This window comes from Callorhinchus milii, unplaced genomic scaffold (genome assembly GCF_018977255.1).
Source record: "Callorhinchus milii isolate IMCB2004 unplaced genomic scaffold, IMCB_Cmil_1.0 Scaffold3, whole genome shotgun sequence".
NCBI lineage: Eukaryota > Metazoa > Chordata > Chondrichthyes > Chimaeriformes > Callorhinchidae > Callorhinchus > Callorhinchus milii.
This window is the reverse complement of record NW_024704744.1, coordinates 81512656-81525883: the sequence shown is the minus strand read 5'-3', so window position 1 is coordinate 81525883 and position 13228 is coordinate 81512656. Positions and strand designations below refer to the sequence as shown.

The 13228-nt window shown below is 45.8% G+C and overlaps 1 protein-coding gene across 1 annotated transcript in view; it reads left to right on the top strand.

Moving 5' to 3' along the window:
• rel (v-rel avian reticuloendotheliosis viral oncogene homolog) overlaps positions 1–8161 on the top strand; it is a 34715-nt gene extending 26554 nt beyond the window's left edge. The window contains exons 7-11 of the mRNA XM_007892373.2: positions 736–840; positions 3380–3595; positions 4951–5022; positions 5983–6057; positions 7129–8161. Of these exons, the coding sequence (XP_007890564.1) occupies positions 736–840; positions 3380–3595; positions 4951–5022; positions 5983–6057; positions 7129–8057 (1397 nt within the window). The 3' untranslated portion in view covers positions 8058–8161. The remainder of the gene's footprint in view (positions 1–735; positions 841–3379; positions 3596–4950; positions 5023–5982; positions 6058–7128) is intronic.
• The last annotated feature ends 5067 nt before the right edge of the window (positions 8162–13228 follow it).

Sequence of the window (13228 nt, the reverse complement as noted above, 5' to 3'; positions counted from 1 at the left end):
AGGAGGGGGTAGAGAGTCGAGAGGGGAGCTGAAGGCACGGTCAAAGAGAAAGGTCTTGAGACCGGCCTTGAAGGAGGAAAGGGAGGAGGCGGCGAAGGCACTGGGGGATGGAGTTCCAGAGCCGAGGGGCTGAGAGGCTGAAGGCCCGGCCACCGATGGTATAATGATTGGGATGGGGGCTGTAGAGCAGACCGGAGCCAGAGGAACGGGGGGTACGGGCAAGTAAGTAGGGGGATAGTAGGTCGGAGAGGTAGGAGGGAGCAAGGCCGTGAATGGCTTTGTAGGTGAGGATGAGGATCTTGAATTTGATCCTCTGGGGGATGGGAAGCCAGTGGAGGCGAGCGAGGGTGGGAGTGATGTGGGCGCGAAGCCTGGTGCGGGACAGTACACGAGCTGCAGAGTTCTGAATGACCTGCAGCTTGTGGAGGGAGGTGCCGGGAAGGCCAGTGAAGAGAGAGGTGATAAAGGTGTGGACCAGAGTTTCAGCAGCGTGAGGGGTGAGGTAGTGCTGTAGTCTGGCGATGTTTCAGAGGTGATGGAAGGCGGTACTGAAAACACAGATTACAATGAAAAAGTGCTTCTCCCTGTGATAGGGTGTCAATAACCTTGCAACCTTCAAGAGGAACACTTGTTGATCCACAATGTTAGCATTTTTGAGTTCTATTTGAGTCAAACACTTTAGCATACATTCATGGCACCAGTGGCAATGGCTTACGATGCCTTTCTTCTTCACAGGAGCCCCGAATACAGCCGAGCTAAAAATCTGTCGCATCAACAAAAACACTGGAAGTGTTAAAGGAGGAGATGAAATTTTCCTACTGTGTGACAAGGTTCAAAAAGGTAACTGTGGGTTGATGGAATTCTAGATTATACTGATTTATTGTGTTTGAGTAATTTGTTATAGACCTAGATTTTGCCTACAAATACACTGTCACTCCATTTCACAATAATTCCTGTAAAGTACTTTGAGACATCCTTCTGACCTCATAAGGCACTATACCAAATGCAAAGATTTTAGAACAAAGTGCAGATTGGACCCTGGTGATCAGATCTGACCTTCGCTAATAAACTATCCCAAAAATCTAGGCCCCAAATTCCATTTAGTCTTAAAATGTAAGATTATTTTTTTCTTAAAATGTAATTGCAGAAAGTTCATATTTTAATGTTACTAAAGAGGCTTTTTAATAACATTGTGAAACATAATAGGGAGTTTCTCCCAGTATCTTGGCTCCAGATACAAAATTGTTCATTCACTTCATGACTGTTTGTGGGAGAATGCTGTGTGTAAATTTGCTGCTACTGCCTACAATACAGTCAGGAAACTGATAGGAAGCTCTGTGAGCTGTGATAAGGTGCTAGCTAGCCATATCTTTGTTTGCACGAATGGCTTTTTCTCCAGCCCCCGCACTGTCTCGTGTGGTGTCCCTCAGGGCTCTGTCCTCGGTCCCCTCCTCTTCACCCTCTCTATGCTCCCCCTCGGTGACATCATCCGCAGACATGGGGTTAACTTCCACATGTATGCGGATGACACCCAACTCTACCTTTCCTCCTCTATCACCTCAAAGCTGGACTATGGGAACTCTCTCCTCGCCGGCCTTCCCGGCACCTCCCTCCAAAAGCTGCAGGTCATTCAGAACTCTGCAGCTCGTGTACTGTCCCGCACCAGGCTTCGCGCCCACATCACTCCCACCCTCGCTCACCTCCACTGGCTCCCCATCCCCCAGAGGATCGAATTCAAGATCCTCATCCTCACCTACAAGGCCATTCACGGCCTTGCTCCCTCCTACCTCTCTGACCTACTAGCCCCCTACTTACCTGCCCGTACCCTCCGTGCCTCTGGCTCCGGTCTGCTCCACATCCCCCGCCCCAACCGCCCTACCATCGGTGGCCGGGCCTTCAGCCTCTCAGCCCCTCGGCTCTGGAACTCTATCCCCCAGTGCCTTCGTCGCTTCCTCTCTTTCCTCCTTCAAGGCTGGTCTCAAGACCTTTCTCTTTGACCGTGCCTTCAGCTCCCCTCTCGACTCTCTACCCCCTCCTCGCTCCCTCCCTTCCCTCCCCTCACCCTGACCATTTCCCCTCTGCTCAGGTCCTGACCCAACTGTACAGCGCCTTGGGACGTCCTCCCGCCGTGAAAGGCGCTCTATAAATGGAATCTTGTTGTTGTTGTTATTAATATCTGAATTCAGGGTTCTGTTCATGCATCCGCACACTCACACACATACAACGCTGAAATCATGTGGAGCTTTTCCTCAGCCACAATTCAAACAATGAAGAGCAGGAAGTTTCAATCTTACTTCCCGCTCTGTTGAAAGCAAAGTGGCAAATCTCATCTTTGTTGCCTGAAGGAGGCAAGGAGTGGATTGAGAGAGGTCAGAAAGTGTGCGATATATCACACTGGATCTAGCATTTAGGATTTTGTGATGATTCAGCATATCACAACCACTAAAGTGTGGACGGACTGAATTGACTTTGCTGATGAGTGTGGAAATGCCTCTTCCTTTTTTGTTAAAAGAAATTGGCAATAGCAGAAGTTGCTGTGTTGCAACCTAGAATGATTTTTGTAAAATCATTGAATGGGTGAATGGGTGCACCCTGAATGGGTGCAGAGCTGATGATGTCACGATGGAAGATGAGAGAACATGAACTGTGTCTTTAAAGGCCACACTGTACTTTCTTATTAAGAGCAAGGAAGATGTGGGGAAGGAGGAGAGAGGGAGATGACCAAAGGACAGCTGTCTGGAGCACTTCACTTGACAGAGAACTCAACAGTGGAGATAAAGAAGGATGAAATAGTTAAAGGCACCATTCTCTTTATAGACCAATATCTTGTGCTGGCCAACAGTTCTCCAGATAAAATCGGTCACACGCTCCATGGTTGTTCTGGGACAATGCAGTGCGCAAATTGGCTACCACATTTAACTACAAATACACAGTCATTACACTTTGCGGTAAATCTTGCCCAGCGCTTTGTGGCGCTTCGGAGATATGATAAGGCACTGTATTGAATGCAAGGATTAGCATTATTTAATGCCAAGCGCTTGGTGCGTGGCTTTGAAAATGTCTGCTACTCCAACTGTCCCTTCTTTACAGTGTTCCAATGGCTGCAAAACAGAAGTAGAATTCAAGTTTAAGGAGTTGATAGGTAATTTATTCAAAGAAACAAAAAGACAAGTAGGTGGCCTGTCACCAATTCAGCGGAGGGCTGAGCAGACTGGAACTATTATGTAGGGGGGAATAAATGGAGATTAGATCAAATGAAGTCCACCCCTGCATTGGTCAGCGAGTGTAACTGTGGGTGAACGTTTCCAATGCCAGAGTTTATGCAGAGTGCAAAAAGCAGTGGGAGTGAACGCCTGACTATTTTTATTTACATGCGCAGATGACATCGAAGTGCGTTTTTTCACTCACAACTGGGAGGCCAAAGGTTCCTTCTCACAAGCTGATGTCCACCGACAAGTTGCCATCGTCTTCAGAACGCCAGCCTATTGCCAAACAAACATCTCTGAACCCATGACCGTGAAAATGCAGCTTCGAAGACCTTCTGATCAGGAAGTCAGTGAACCCATGGAGTTCAGATACCTTCCAGATGAGAGAGGTACAGTCCACCTGCAGAGAGCTTTGCATTTAAGTATCATCTAGATTGGCAACTCGATTTAATATGACCTTCCATTCCTAACTCTTTTTCTTTCATCCACAAAATACACTGTCAAGTGGCTTTACACTATGTTCTGTGAAGCGCTTTAAGATGCCTCAACGACGTGATAATGCGCTATATCAAATGCAAGGATTATTATTATAAACTCTTAGTTATTGGCTGTTATAGCAATTAAAGCTTTCAACTCACAGAATCTAGAAGCAGTCACACTAGCATTGCTAAGTACTAAAAGATTTTAAGCATAAAACATGCAACATTCTTTGAGTGCATTTCGAATTGTATCAACTGAAGATTTAATGAATTGGGGATTCACGGTATTTGGGCCAGTCTAGCACTTGCTAATTTTCTTTAATCTTTTATAAGGTAAAATGGGTTGAATCCAAATCTCACTTCCTTTCCAAGCAGGGCAAAACCTTGGGCAAGTTTCCTTACTCCACACGCCTAATAATAATCCCTCCAAAACCAAAAAAAAAAAAAAAATTGGTCATTTTCAATCTACGACTGTTTGTGGGACATTGCTGTGCGCAATTGGCTGCCGCGTTCGCCCACAAATATACAGTCAATTCACTTTACAGTGTGTTGTGTGAAGCGCTTTGGGACGTCCTCCTGACGTGAAAAGCGCTATATGAAATGCAAGGATTATTATTATTATTATAAAACTACAGGACAGATTTAGCACTTGGAAGTCCTGGTTAGAACGTATCTTAATAGCAGTCTTCTGCCCCTGTATAATGCCCCTGCACAACAAATTAATTCCTATTTGTAATATCGATGAAATATATTCGTACATTTTCACACTGTGTCAACGTGAATGCCATGTGTCAACCTGGCTCAGCGTAGCACTCTCACCTCTGAGTTAGAAGGTTATGGGTTTAAGCTCCATGTCAGGACTTGGAATCACGTAGTCTAAGCTGACACTCCAATGCAGTGCTGGGGGTATGTTGCATTGACGGAGCTTCTGTCCTTCGGATGGAATGTTAAACCAAAGTGCTGTCCACCTGCTCAAGTGGATCTTAAAGATCCCATAGCACTATTCGAAAAGAGAAGGCAATATCTCGCGTAGTCCTAGCAAATAATCTCCCAAGTAAAATTGACCATTCACTTCATGGCTGTTTGTGGGGACATTGTTGTGTGCAAATTGGCTGTCTTGTTCACCCACAATACACAGTCACTTACCTTTACAATAAATCCTATAAGCATTTTCAGACGACCTCCAACGTGAAAGGTACTCTTATCAGACGTAAGGATTATTATTTATTTATGTATTTATTTTTATGTTCTCTTGTTGTGTGCAGTTAACTGCTTTCATGAAAAGAGAAAGAGGACAGCAGAAGTCTTCCAGAAGTTGATGCAGGACTGGGTACCAGGTAAGACTTGCACCATGTCCAGTGCTGAGAGGGGACAGGCACTGTGCGCTTCTGTTTTATAGACACGCTGGCCCACCTTGCCCATAGTGGATCCTTAAACACTTAACATTTCGCCCACAAAATATGCAGTCAATTCACTTTACAGTATATTCTGTGAAGCACTTTGAGTCGTCTCGAAGATGTGATAAGGCGCTATTATTATGTGAGAAGGCGCTATTCAAATGCAAGGTGATTATTATCATTGTTAGCGGGCAAATAACTTTTGAAAATGGAATGGATAGAGGCTGTGTCCTTCAGTTCAGCTTAAAATCTTGCCCCCACCTTCCCCCTCACTCAAGGTTAGTCAGACTGACCTGCTGGAAAGGAACCCATGGGTGGGGGGTAGGGGTGGGTATGAGGACTGATCTCCAGCCTGGCCATTCCATTCTCTGAAAGTCTAGTCAGGAATGAGCTTGGTTTCCGTGAGAAGTTCCAGCAGGTAGGCCGAGTGGGAACATAGGGCAACCTGTTTGAAGGCTTTGCTTTGAGAGGAAATTAAGTGCATTCTGAGTTGGCTTTCCGTTCAGTTTTCTCACTACCTCTCCGTCCTCCGCCTTGCCCCACTCTTTGCCGGTCTCCAGATTGCACCTGAAAATGTTCCTCTCCGATCACGCTTACATTCATCTCCCTTTTCTCCCTGGCTCGGCGTCAAACTGCCATAGTTAGGCACTCTCCGAGACAGCAACCGGCTGCCACATTTCACCCACAACATACACAGTCAATCCACTTTACAATATATTCTGTGAGGTGCTTTGAGATGTCTCAATGACGTGATAAGGTTTTATTTCAAATGTAATGATTATCATAATATTTATATATCATTTGTATAGTTTCAGGAACTACAGAAAAGTAATGGATTTAACATTGCGTTACGGCACGGCACTGAACAGCTGTAAAACTGTACATATGTTTTTTTAACAGGTGCAAACCGATCAGACAGGTTGCCTGTAGTCCCTGTTGTTTCAAGACAATTTGCAACCGCAAGGATTAAGACAGGTAGGAGAGCACTAAGTGACCTGTATGAATGCACACACACAAGTTTCCTTCAGCTCAACTTGAAGACACGGGTATCTAAATTGCAAGATTAACAAAAAGGATTTGTAAAGAGCGAATCCTGGATGTGTCGGAGCTGAACCCACTCTGGGGCTCCACCCCACCACAAGCGTCATTCACACGGTCAGAGAACCAGAGAGGTTTATAGCACAGAAGGAAATCATTCGGCCCATCGAGACTGCACTAGCTCTCAAAACAAGAGGTTCATTCAATCCCATTGCCCTGCCTTATCCCCACACCCCCTTCAGTATTTAATATTCAGTCAGGATGGAGATTGACACCCGAACAGAGTTCAGAGCTTCACTCATGACACGAGCGTTACATACAACACATCTGGGTTTCCTATGTCATAGGAGTCGTGGAGTCCTGTAGCTCAGTGGTTAGAGCACTCGCTTTACAAGCGAGAGACCTGAGTTCAATTCCAGGCAGAGGGCGAAACCTTGGGCAAGTTTCCTTACTCCACACAGAGCCTAATAATAGTCCCTCCAAAGCCAAAAACAATAATAAATTGGTCATTTTCAATCTACGACTGTTTGTGGGACATTGCTGTGCACAATTGGCTGCCGCGTTCGCCCACAAATATGCAGTCAATTCACTTTACAGTGTGTTCTGTGAAGCACTTTGGGACGTCCTCCCGACTTGAAAAGCGCTATATCAAATGCAAGGATTATTATTATTATAGTGCTTTTGCGACTCTCCCAGTGTAGATCCTTAAAGCAGCCGGACTAAGATGCTTGCCTTTTAGTTTGGCAAAACTTCCTTTCACCATCTTAACTGTCCAGTTGACCCTGGAGATAGTGTTAAACGTGTGGACCGGTGAATATCTTTAGTTATTGACAAACTGAACATTTCAATGATGTGTTTATTGACACATCACGAGTCACAGTTTCCATCCCCGATGCTTAGCAGCTCCTATCAGTTCAGAACGTTCCCTTGCTGCTCGGCCGATGTCTGTGAATCCGGTGTAACATAACGGTCAAAAAAATAATTCCTGCTCTTTTTCTTTTCGTGCAGAGCCTCTCAGCTCGTTCCCCTGCCCGCAGCAAGCACCACCAGACCTCAGCCAGCATCACCCCAACAGCACCGTCAGTCAGAACCACCATATATTCTTCCCTCCTGCCCCCCAGCAGACCGCAGTGGGGCCTCCCACCACTGTTGCTTCAAGCTGGCATCGGGTGGCGCCTGCAGTCAACACGTACGGTCCTGGTCCCCAGACCATGGACGTACGTCCCTCTTACAACATGAACGGACATGGCACTTACGGCACTCAAACAGTGGATCAGCCCGACCCTTACTGCGGGGCTCAGAAACTGGACGGGCAGACTTACCTTCACGGGAATGGTGCAATTCTGCCTGTGCTCACAGACGATGTGCTGAACTGTTTGCAAACACACACACAAAACGCTCCTTTCATCCAGGTGGCTTACAGGCAAAACGTCAATGGCACCGGAGCCCAATCCATTCAACAGCCCGGAGTTTTCAGCTGCTCCTTGGACACCGCTGGCCAGAGCCAAGCCGTCCCCGTGCGGTTGCTTGGCAACAACGACGTGCGCTTGGGGAGCGTGAGCCAAGGGAGGGATTGTACGTCCGTCTCAGGGATGTGGAAAGTGCCGAATCTGTCAACCATGCCCCAGCAGTGCCTGCAGAGCAATCAGATGCTGCACAACAGCTTGGTAAACACAGCCAAAACGGATGAGATCAACTCACAGTCGACTCTCATGGGAAGTCTCGGAGACCTGAACTACGAAGGACGTATGGAGATGACCAGCATGTACAACATGGGTGGTGCCGAGAGCGAGGATCTCCTGAACTCGATCACCACGCACCACGCGGACTTGAGTTTCGCGAAGGAGTTCCAATCCACCACCTCCGCAGACTTTGACGTCGAAGACTTCTTCAAAGATTTTATGATGAAGGACGTAACGGCCACAGTGATTGACTGAGGCCAGTGGGTTGCTTTGCTTGTTGACTAACAGAGGGCGAAGTTTGATCTCTGTGGGTAGGCTTCACTTTACAGCTGTCACAAAGTCGAGTGCGATTGAATAATAATAATAATCCTTGCATTTGATATAGCGCCTCATCACATCTTCGAGACGTCTCTAAGCGATTCACAGAATAAACTGTAAAGTGAATTGACTGTGTATTTTCAGGGTGAAATGCAGCAGCCAATTGCACACAGCAGTGTCCCACAAACAGTCGTGGATTGAGTGACCAGAAATTATGTTTTTGGTCTCCGGCCTGGAATAGGTATTAAAAATATTGCCTTGGATGCACAAGTAGTTAGTGCAGTCTATTTGAAACTGAAGCTATTGATCTTTCGGGTGTACTTTTTTTTTAAAACAAATGTCATTCAGAGTATTGAAACTTATCATTGGAATTGGTGTGGGGCTCAGCAGCCATTCTTTACTCAAGAAACTTTTCTCAGGTACTAAAAAAATGCTGACCATGTGTTGAGATTACTGAAGGACTTTGGTACTCTAGCAAACGGCTAACTCAAACACAGTTTTTGTGGGCAATCACGTTAGTTTTATAAAGTGGCAAAGCTCTGTATGTCCCAAAGTCAATCTTTCCTCAGCTGTGGGTGGGGGTGGGTGGGGGGGGGGGGGGGTGGGAAGGGAGGGGAATTGGGGGAGTGGGAGTGGGTGCACCCAGCTGCACCCAGAGAGGGAACAAATGCTTTGCAAAAGTCATATTCAGTCTGTGTGGATTAGTCTCCTCTGAGAGGAGCACTCACTCAGTCTCTCGCTCAGAGAGGAATACTCTCCAAGGCTCAGTGCAGGAAATAATCCTCTAAATCTCTCTCACTCATCTTCCATGATAATAATACACTGTGTTTGATACAGCGCCTTCTCACATCGTTGAGACGTCTCTAAGTGCTTCACAGAATCTGACCCTTCCCCACTCCTCCAATGCATGCTACAATATAGTAAGAGTTCTCAGACCAAAACAGTCATGTTCTTTCTTTAACATTTTAATGTTTCCACTATGTTAAGTTGACTTTGTGAATGATTTGAATTTTGCATTGTAAAATAGCAAGTTGACTGACAATGATTTTTTTTAATGTAAAAAGGGCTTCCCTTAATGTGTGTAGTGGCTGTGTCACTCTAGCTCCATATACTTTGAATTGATACCCCATGAATTTAATTGTTTGTTATACAATAGCACTTAAAAGTTTGCAGGGAAAGTTCTCACATTATATTAATTCTTCTTTCATTGGATATAGCGGTTTATTGCGTCAACAAAACATCTCGAAACGCTTCACAGGATTTACTGCAAACTGCAGTGACTGTATATTTTGTAGGCGAACACAGCAGCCAATTTGCGCAAAGCAGTGTCCCACAAACACCAATTAAAGTGAACAATTTTTATCTGGTGGATTGCTGGTCTCGACACTGGAAGAAACTACCTTTTCTTTTCCGATAGTGACAATGGGTTCTTTAATGTCCACCTGAAAAGGCACAGATGGAACTTCAGTTTAACATGTCTCATCTGTATCATAGCACCTAAGGACAAAGCAGCTCTCTGTTAAGAATGTCAGCGAGTTCAAGGTTATGAATTCAAGGATCATGACTCAATAGGATAACATTTTGAATGTAAAACTAATTTTGATGACTGAAACAAAATACTAAAAATATAGGCTTTATTTTATCATTTTGCAGCGTAAATTTGACAAACTGATCGTACAGCTAATATCAATTACTACTGATACTTTTGCTTATTTTTCTTACTGAAATGAATGTCACTAACAAAAATTCTACCCTATACTTAAGTGCTTGTTTTGAATTTCAGAAATTATAGATTTTTAAATACATTTTTTAATATGTTGTCATACATACTTAAATATATTTTTTTCAATTTCATGATTGTTCTTCAGGCAGTAGATGTAACGTACAGGACAAATTCTGCTCTTTGGTCTTGTAAAAAAAAAAATCTGAATGTTAAACAATTCACCTTTCACCCGGTTTAAACAATTAATGTACTTGAATAATCATCCTGTAACATATTAATAATATTCCTTACATTTGATATAACCCTTTCACACCAGGAACCTGTGTCAAAACTCTTCATCGAAAATGTAGTGACCATGTTTTTTGTAGATGAATGTTTTCAGGGTGCTTTACCTAAAGTGTAGTAACCGTGTATTTTTGTAGATGAATGTATTGTATACGCTGGCAGTGGGAAAGGGTGGACGGTGTCTAAATGTTTCTGTAAACTGGCTTAGTTGCATTAAATGCAGTTTTCAATTTGGTAAATCTGCAAATGCCAAAGTCTAACCAATCTTCCATACCGCAAACCCCAATATGTTACCTCTATACCTAGTGGGAGGGGTGGGAGGAGGCGTACTTGACATTCATTTTTTTGATTTGTCCTCAGCTATGGAAAAGGCTTAATTTCTTTTGTATTTAGAAAGGCCTAAGAAACGTTGCCTCGATGTCACCATTTTGCCTTCAGCCAACTTGTCACATTGCTGTAGTGAAGAGCGAAGGTTGAGGATGAAGGTCCTTTTCATCTCATCCACAATTAACAGTGTTCAAGGAATAAACGATGAGCAATGATTAAACAAGCTGGAGGCTTCTCATTCGTGTGATGGAATTGAGAAAGGTAAATCCAGAACAATACTTTCAAACACTGAGATAGTTAAACAAGAGGATGCAGGTTGAGGATTGCAAAGGGCAATTCCAGAGGACAGAGAGGGTAATTAACGACTGGAATGGGTTACCAGGAAAAGTGGTTGAGAACTGGATTCATTTAAAAAAGCAGTTTAATGCTATGATCAGAGCACAGCGGGTGGGTGGGTGTTCTGTAGTGGATGACACCAAATGGGCTGAAAGACTTTCTTTCATCCAAACTTCTCTTGTGAATTCTTCTCTTTTGATCAAGACTCTTAAGTGGATGCACCTAGTACTTGTATGAACCAGAATCCCACCCACACTGGGTGGTTCTTTTTGTCTTCCTCCCGGTTCCCTTTTGAGCCACATTTATTTCTACAGCGTGTATACTCTCCTCTATATGCAAACTGAAAGCAGCAGCGAGGGGAAGCGGAAAGTGACCAGAATGATGTACTTCCTAGTTTGCACTTATGTGGTCTTCCGAGGTATTTACGCAGTTTTAAAACAATTATATTTTTCCTGTGTATATTTATAGTTTTTCAAATTTGTATGAAATACATTAACAAAAAATAAACAAAATGCATAAATCTTGGGAAAAAATTGCGAGTATTATTTTCTTGGTGAACATTATGTGGCTTGGATCACATGATCGGTTTGGATGAAGAAGGCTTTTTGGCCCATGTGATCTCATCCTTCCAGTATTCTCACCCACCAATCTTTCCACTACAGCATGAAGCTGTTATTGCTTCAAATGAATTCTGTTGAGAGACAGCATGATTGTAGGCGAACACAGGACCTCATCAAGAACTACCGCTTCGCTCTCGCCTCAGCCAAATCATCCTTCTATTCCAGGTTAATCCTGGAGGCAAAAGGCAATCTCAGGCTCCTGTTCTCCACCACAAACCGGCTCCTCCGCCCTCCCCAACACGCCTTGCAGATACTTTCCTCTGACTCTCACTGCGAGAAAATGCTGGACTTCCTCGAGTCCAAAATCGAGGGAATCCGCTCGGCTGCCACTGCACTCCCAACTTCCACCCACTCCCTACCCCCACCCCACACAATTACCCATCCCTCCTTCCACACCTATGAACCTGTCACTCCCTCCTCTGTCTTCAACACGGTAACCTCCATGAAGTCCACCACCTGCTCCCTGGACTCCATCCCCACCCCCTCCTTAAATCTCAGCTCCACCTCCTTGCCCCACTACTCGCCGACATCAGTAACCTCTCCCTGTCATTTGGCACTGTTCCTTCCCCCTCAAAACAACCTTGAAGAAACCTTCCCCTGACCCATCACAGCTATCCAGCTACCGGCCCATCTCAAATCTCCCTTTCTTATCCAAGGTCCTTGAGAGAGCCGTTGCCTCCCAGCTTCACTCTTTCCTCTCCTCCCACTCCCTCCATGAACCCCTCCAATCGGGTTTCCGCGCTGCCCACAGCACAGAAACTGCTCTGGTCAAGGTCACAAACGACATCCTGACCATGTGTGACCAGGGCTCCCTCTGCCTCCTCATCCTTCTCGACCACTCCGCCGCTATTGACACCGTGGACCACTCAATCCTCTTCCACCGCCTCTCCTCCCACCTCAACCTTCAAGGTTCTGTCCTTGACTGGTTTAGGTCCTACCTTTCACATCGCCTCCACTTCGTCACAGCAAACGGCTTCTCCTCCAGCCCCTGCACTGTCTCGTGCGGTGTTCCTCAGGGCTCTGTCCTCGGTTCCCTCCTCTTCATCCTCTACATGCTCCCCCTTGGTAATGTCATCCGCAGACATGGGGTAAATTTCCACAAGTATGCGGAGGACACCCAACTCTACCTCTCTGCCTCCACCCGGAACTCCAGGACTACTGAGGTCCTGACCGACTGCCTGTCCGACATCAAGTCCTGGACGAGGGCCAACTTTCTCCAACTCAACGTCAGCAAGACCGAGGCCCTCCTGATTGGCTCACACCAGCACCTCCACACCTCAGGCACTGGCAGCATCAGCCTCCACGGCTGCACACTCAACCTCACTAAGCCAGTCAGGAACCTGGGTATCTTGTTTGACCCTGAACTGTTCGTTCTCCCCCACATTCGCGCCATGACCGGCACTGCCTACCAACACCTCTGCAATATTGCCAGACTCCGCCACTGCCTCACCCCTCAGGCTGCCGAAACCCTCACCCACACATTAGTCACATCTAAGCTCAATTACGGGAACTCCCTTCTCATGGGCCTTCCCAACTCTTCCCTTCACAAGCTGCAGATCATCCAAAACTCTGCAGCTCGTGTACTCTCACGCACCAGGCTCCGCGATCCCATCACTCCCACCCTTGCCCGACTCCACTGGCTCCCCATCCCCCAGAGGATCGAGTTCAAGATCCTCGTCCTCAACTTTAAGGCCATCCATGGCCTTGCCCCCTCCTACCTCTCTGACCTGCTGACTCCCTACAAGCCTGCCCGCTCCCTCCATTCATCGGGCTCCTGCCTGCTCCATGTCTCCCGCCCAACCCGGCCTCCCATCAGT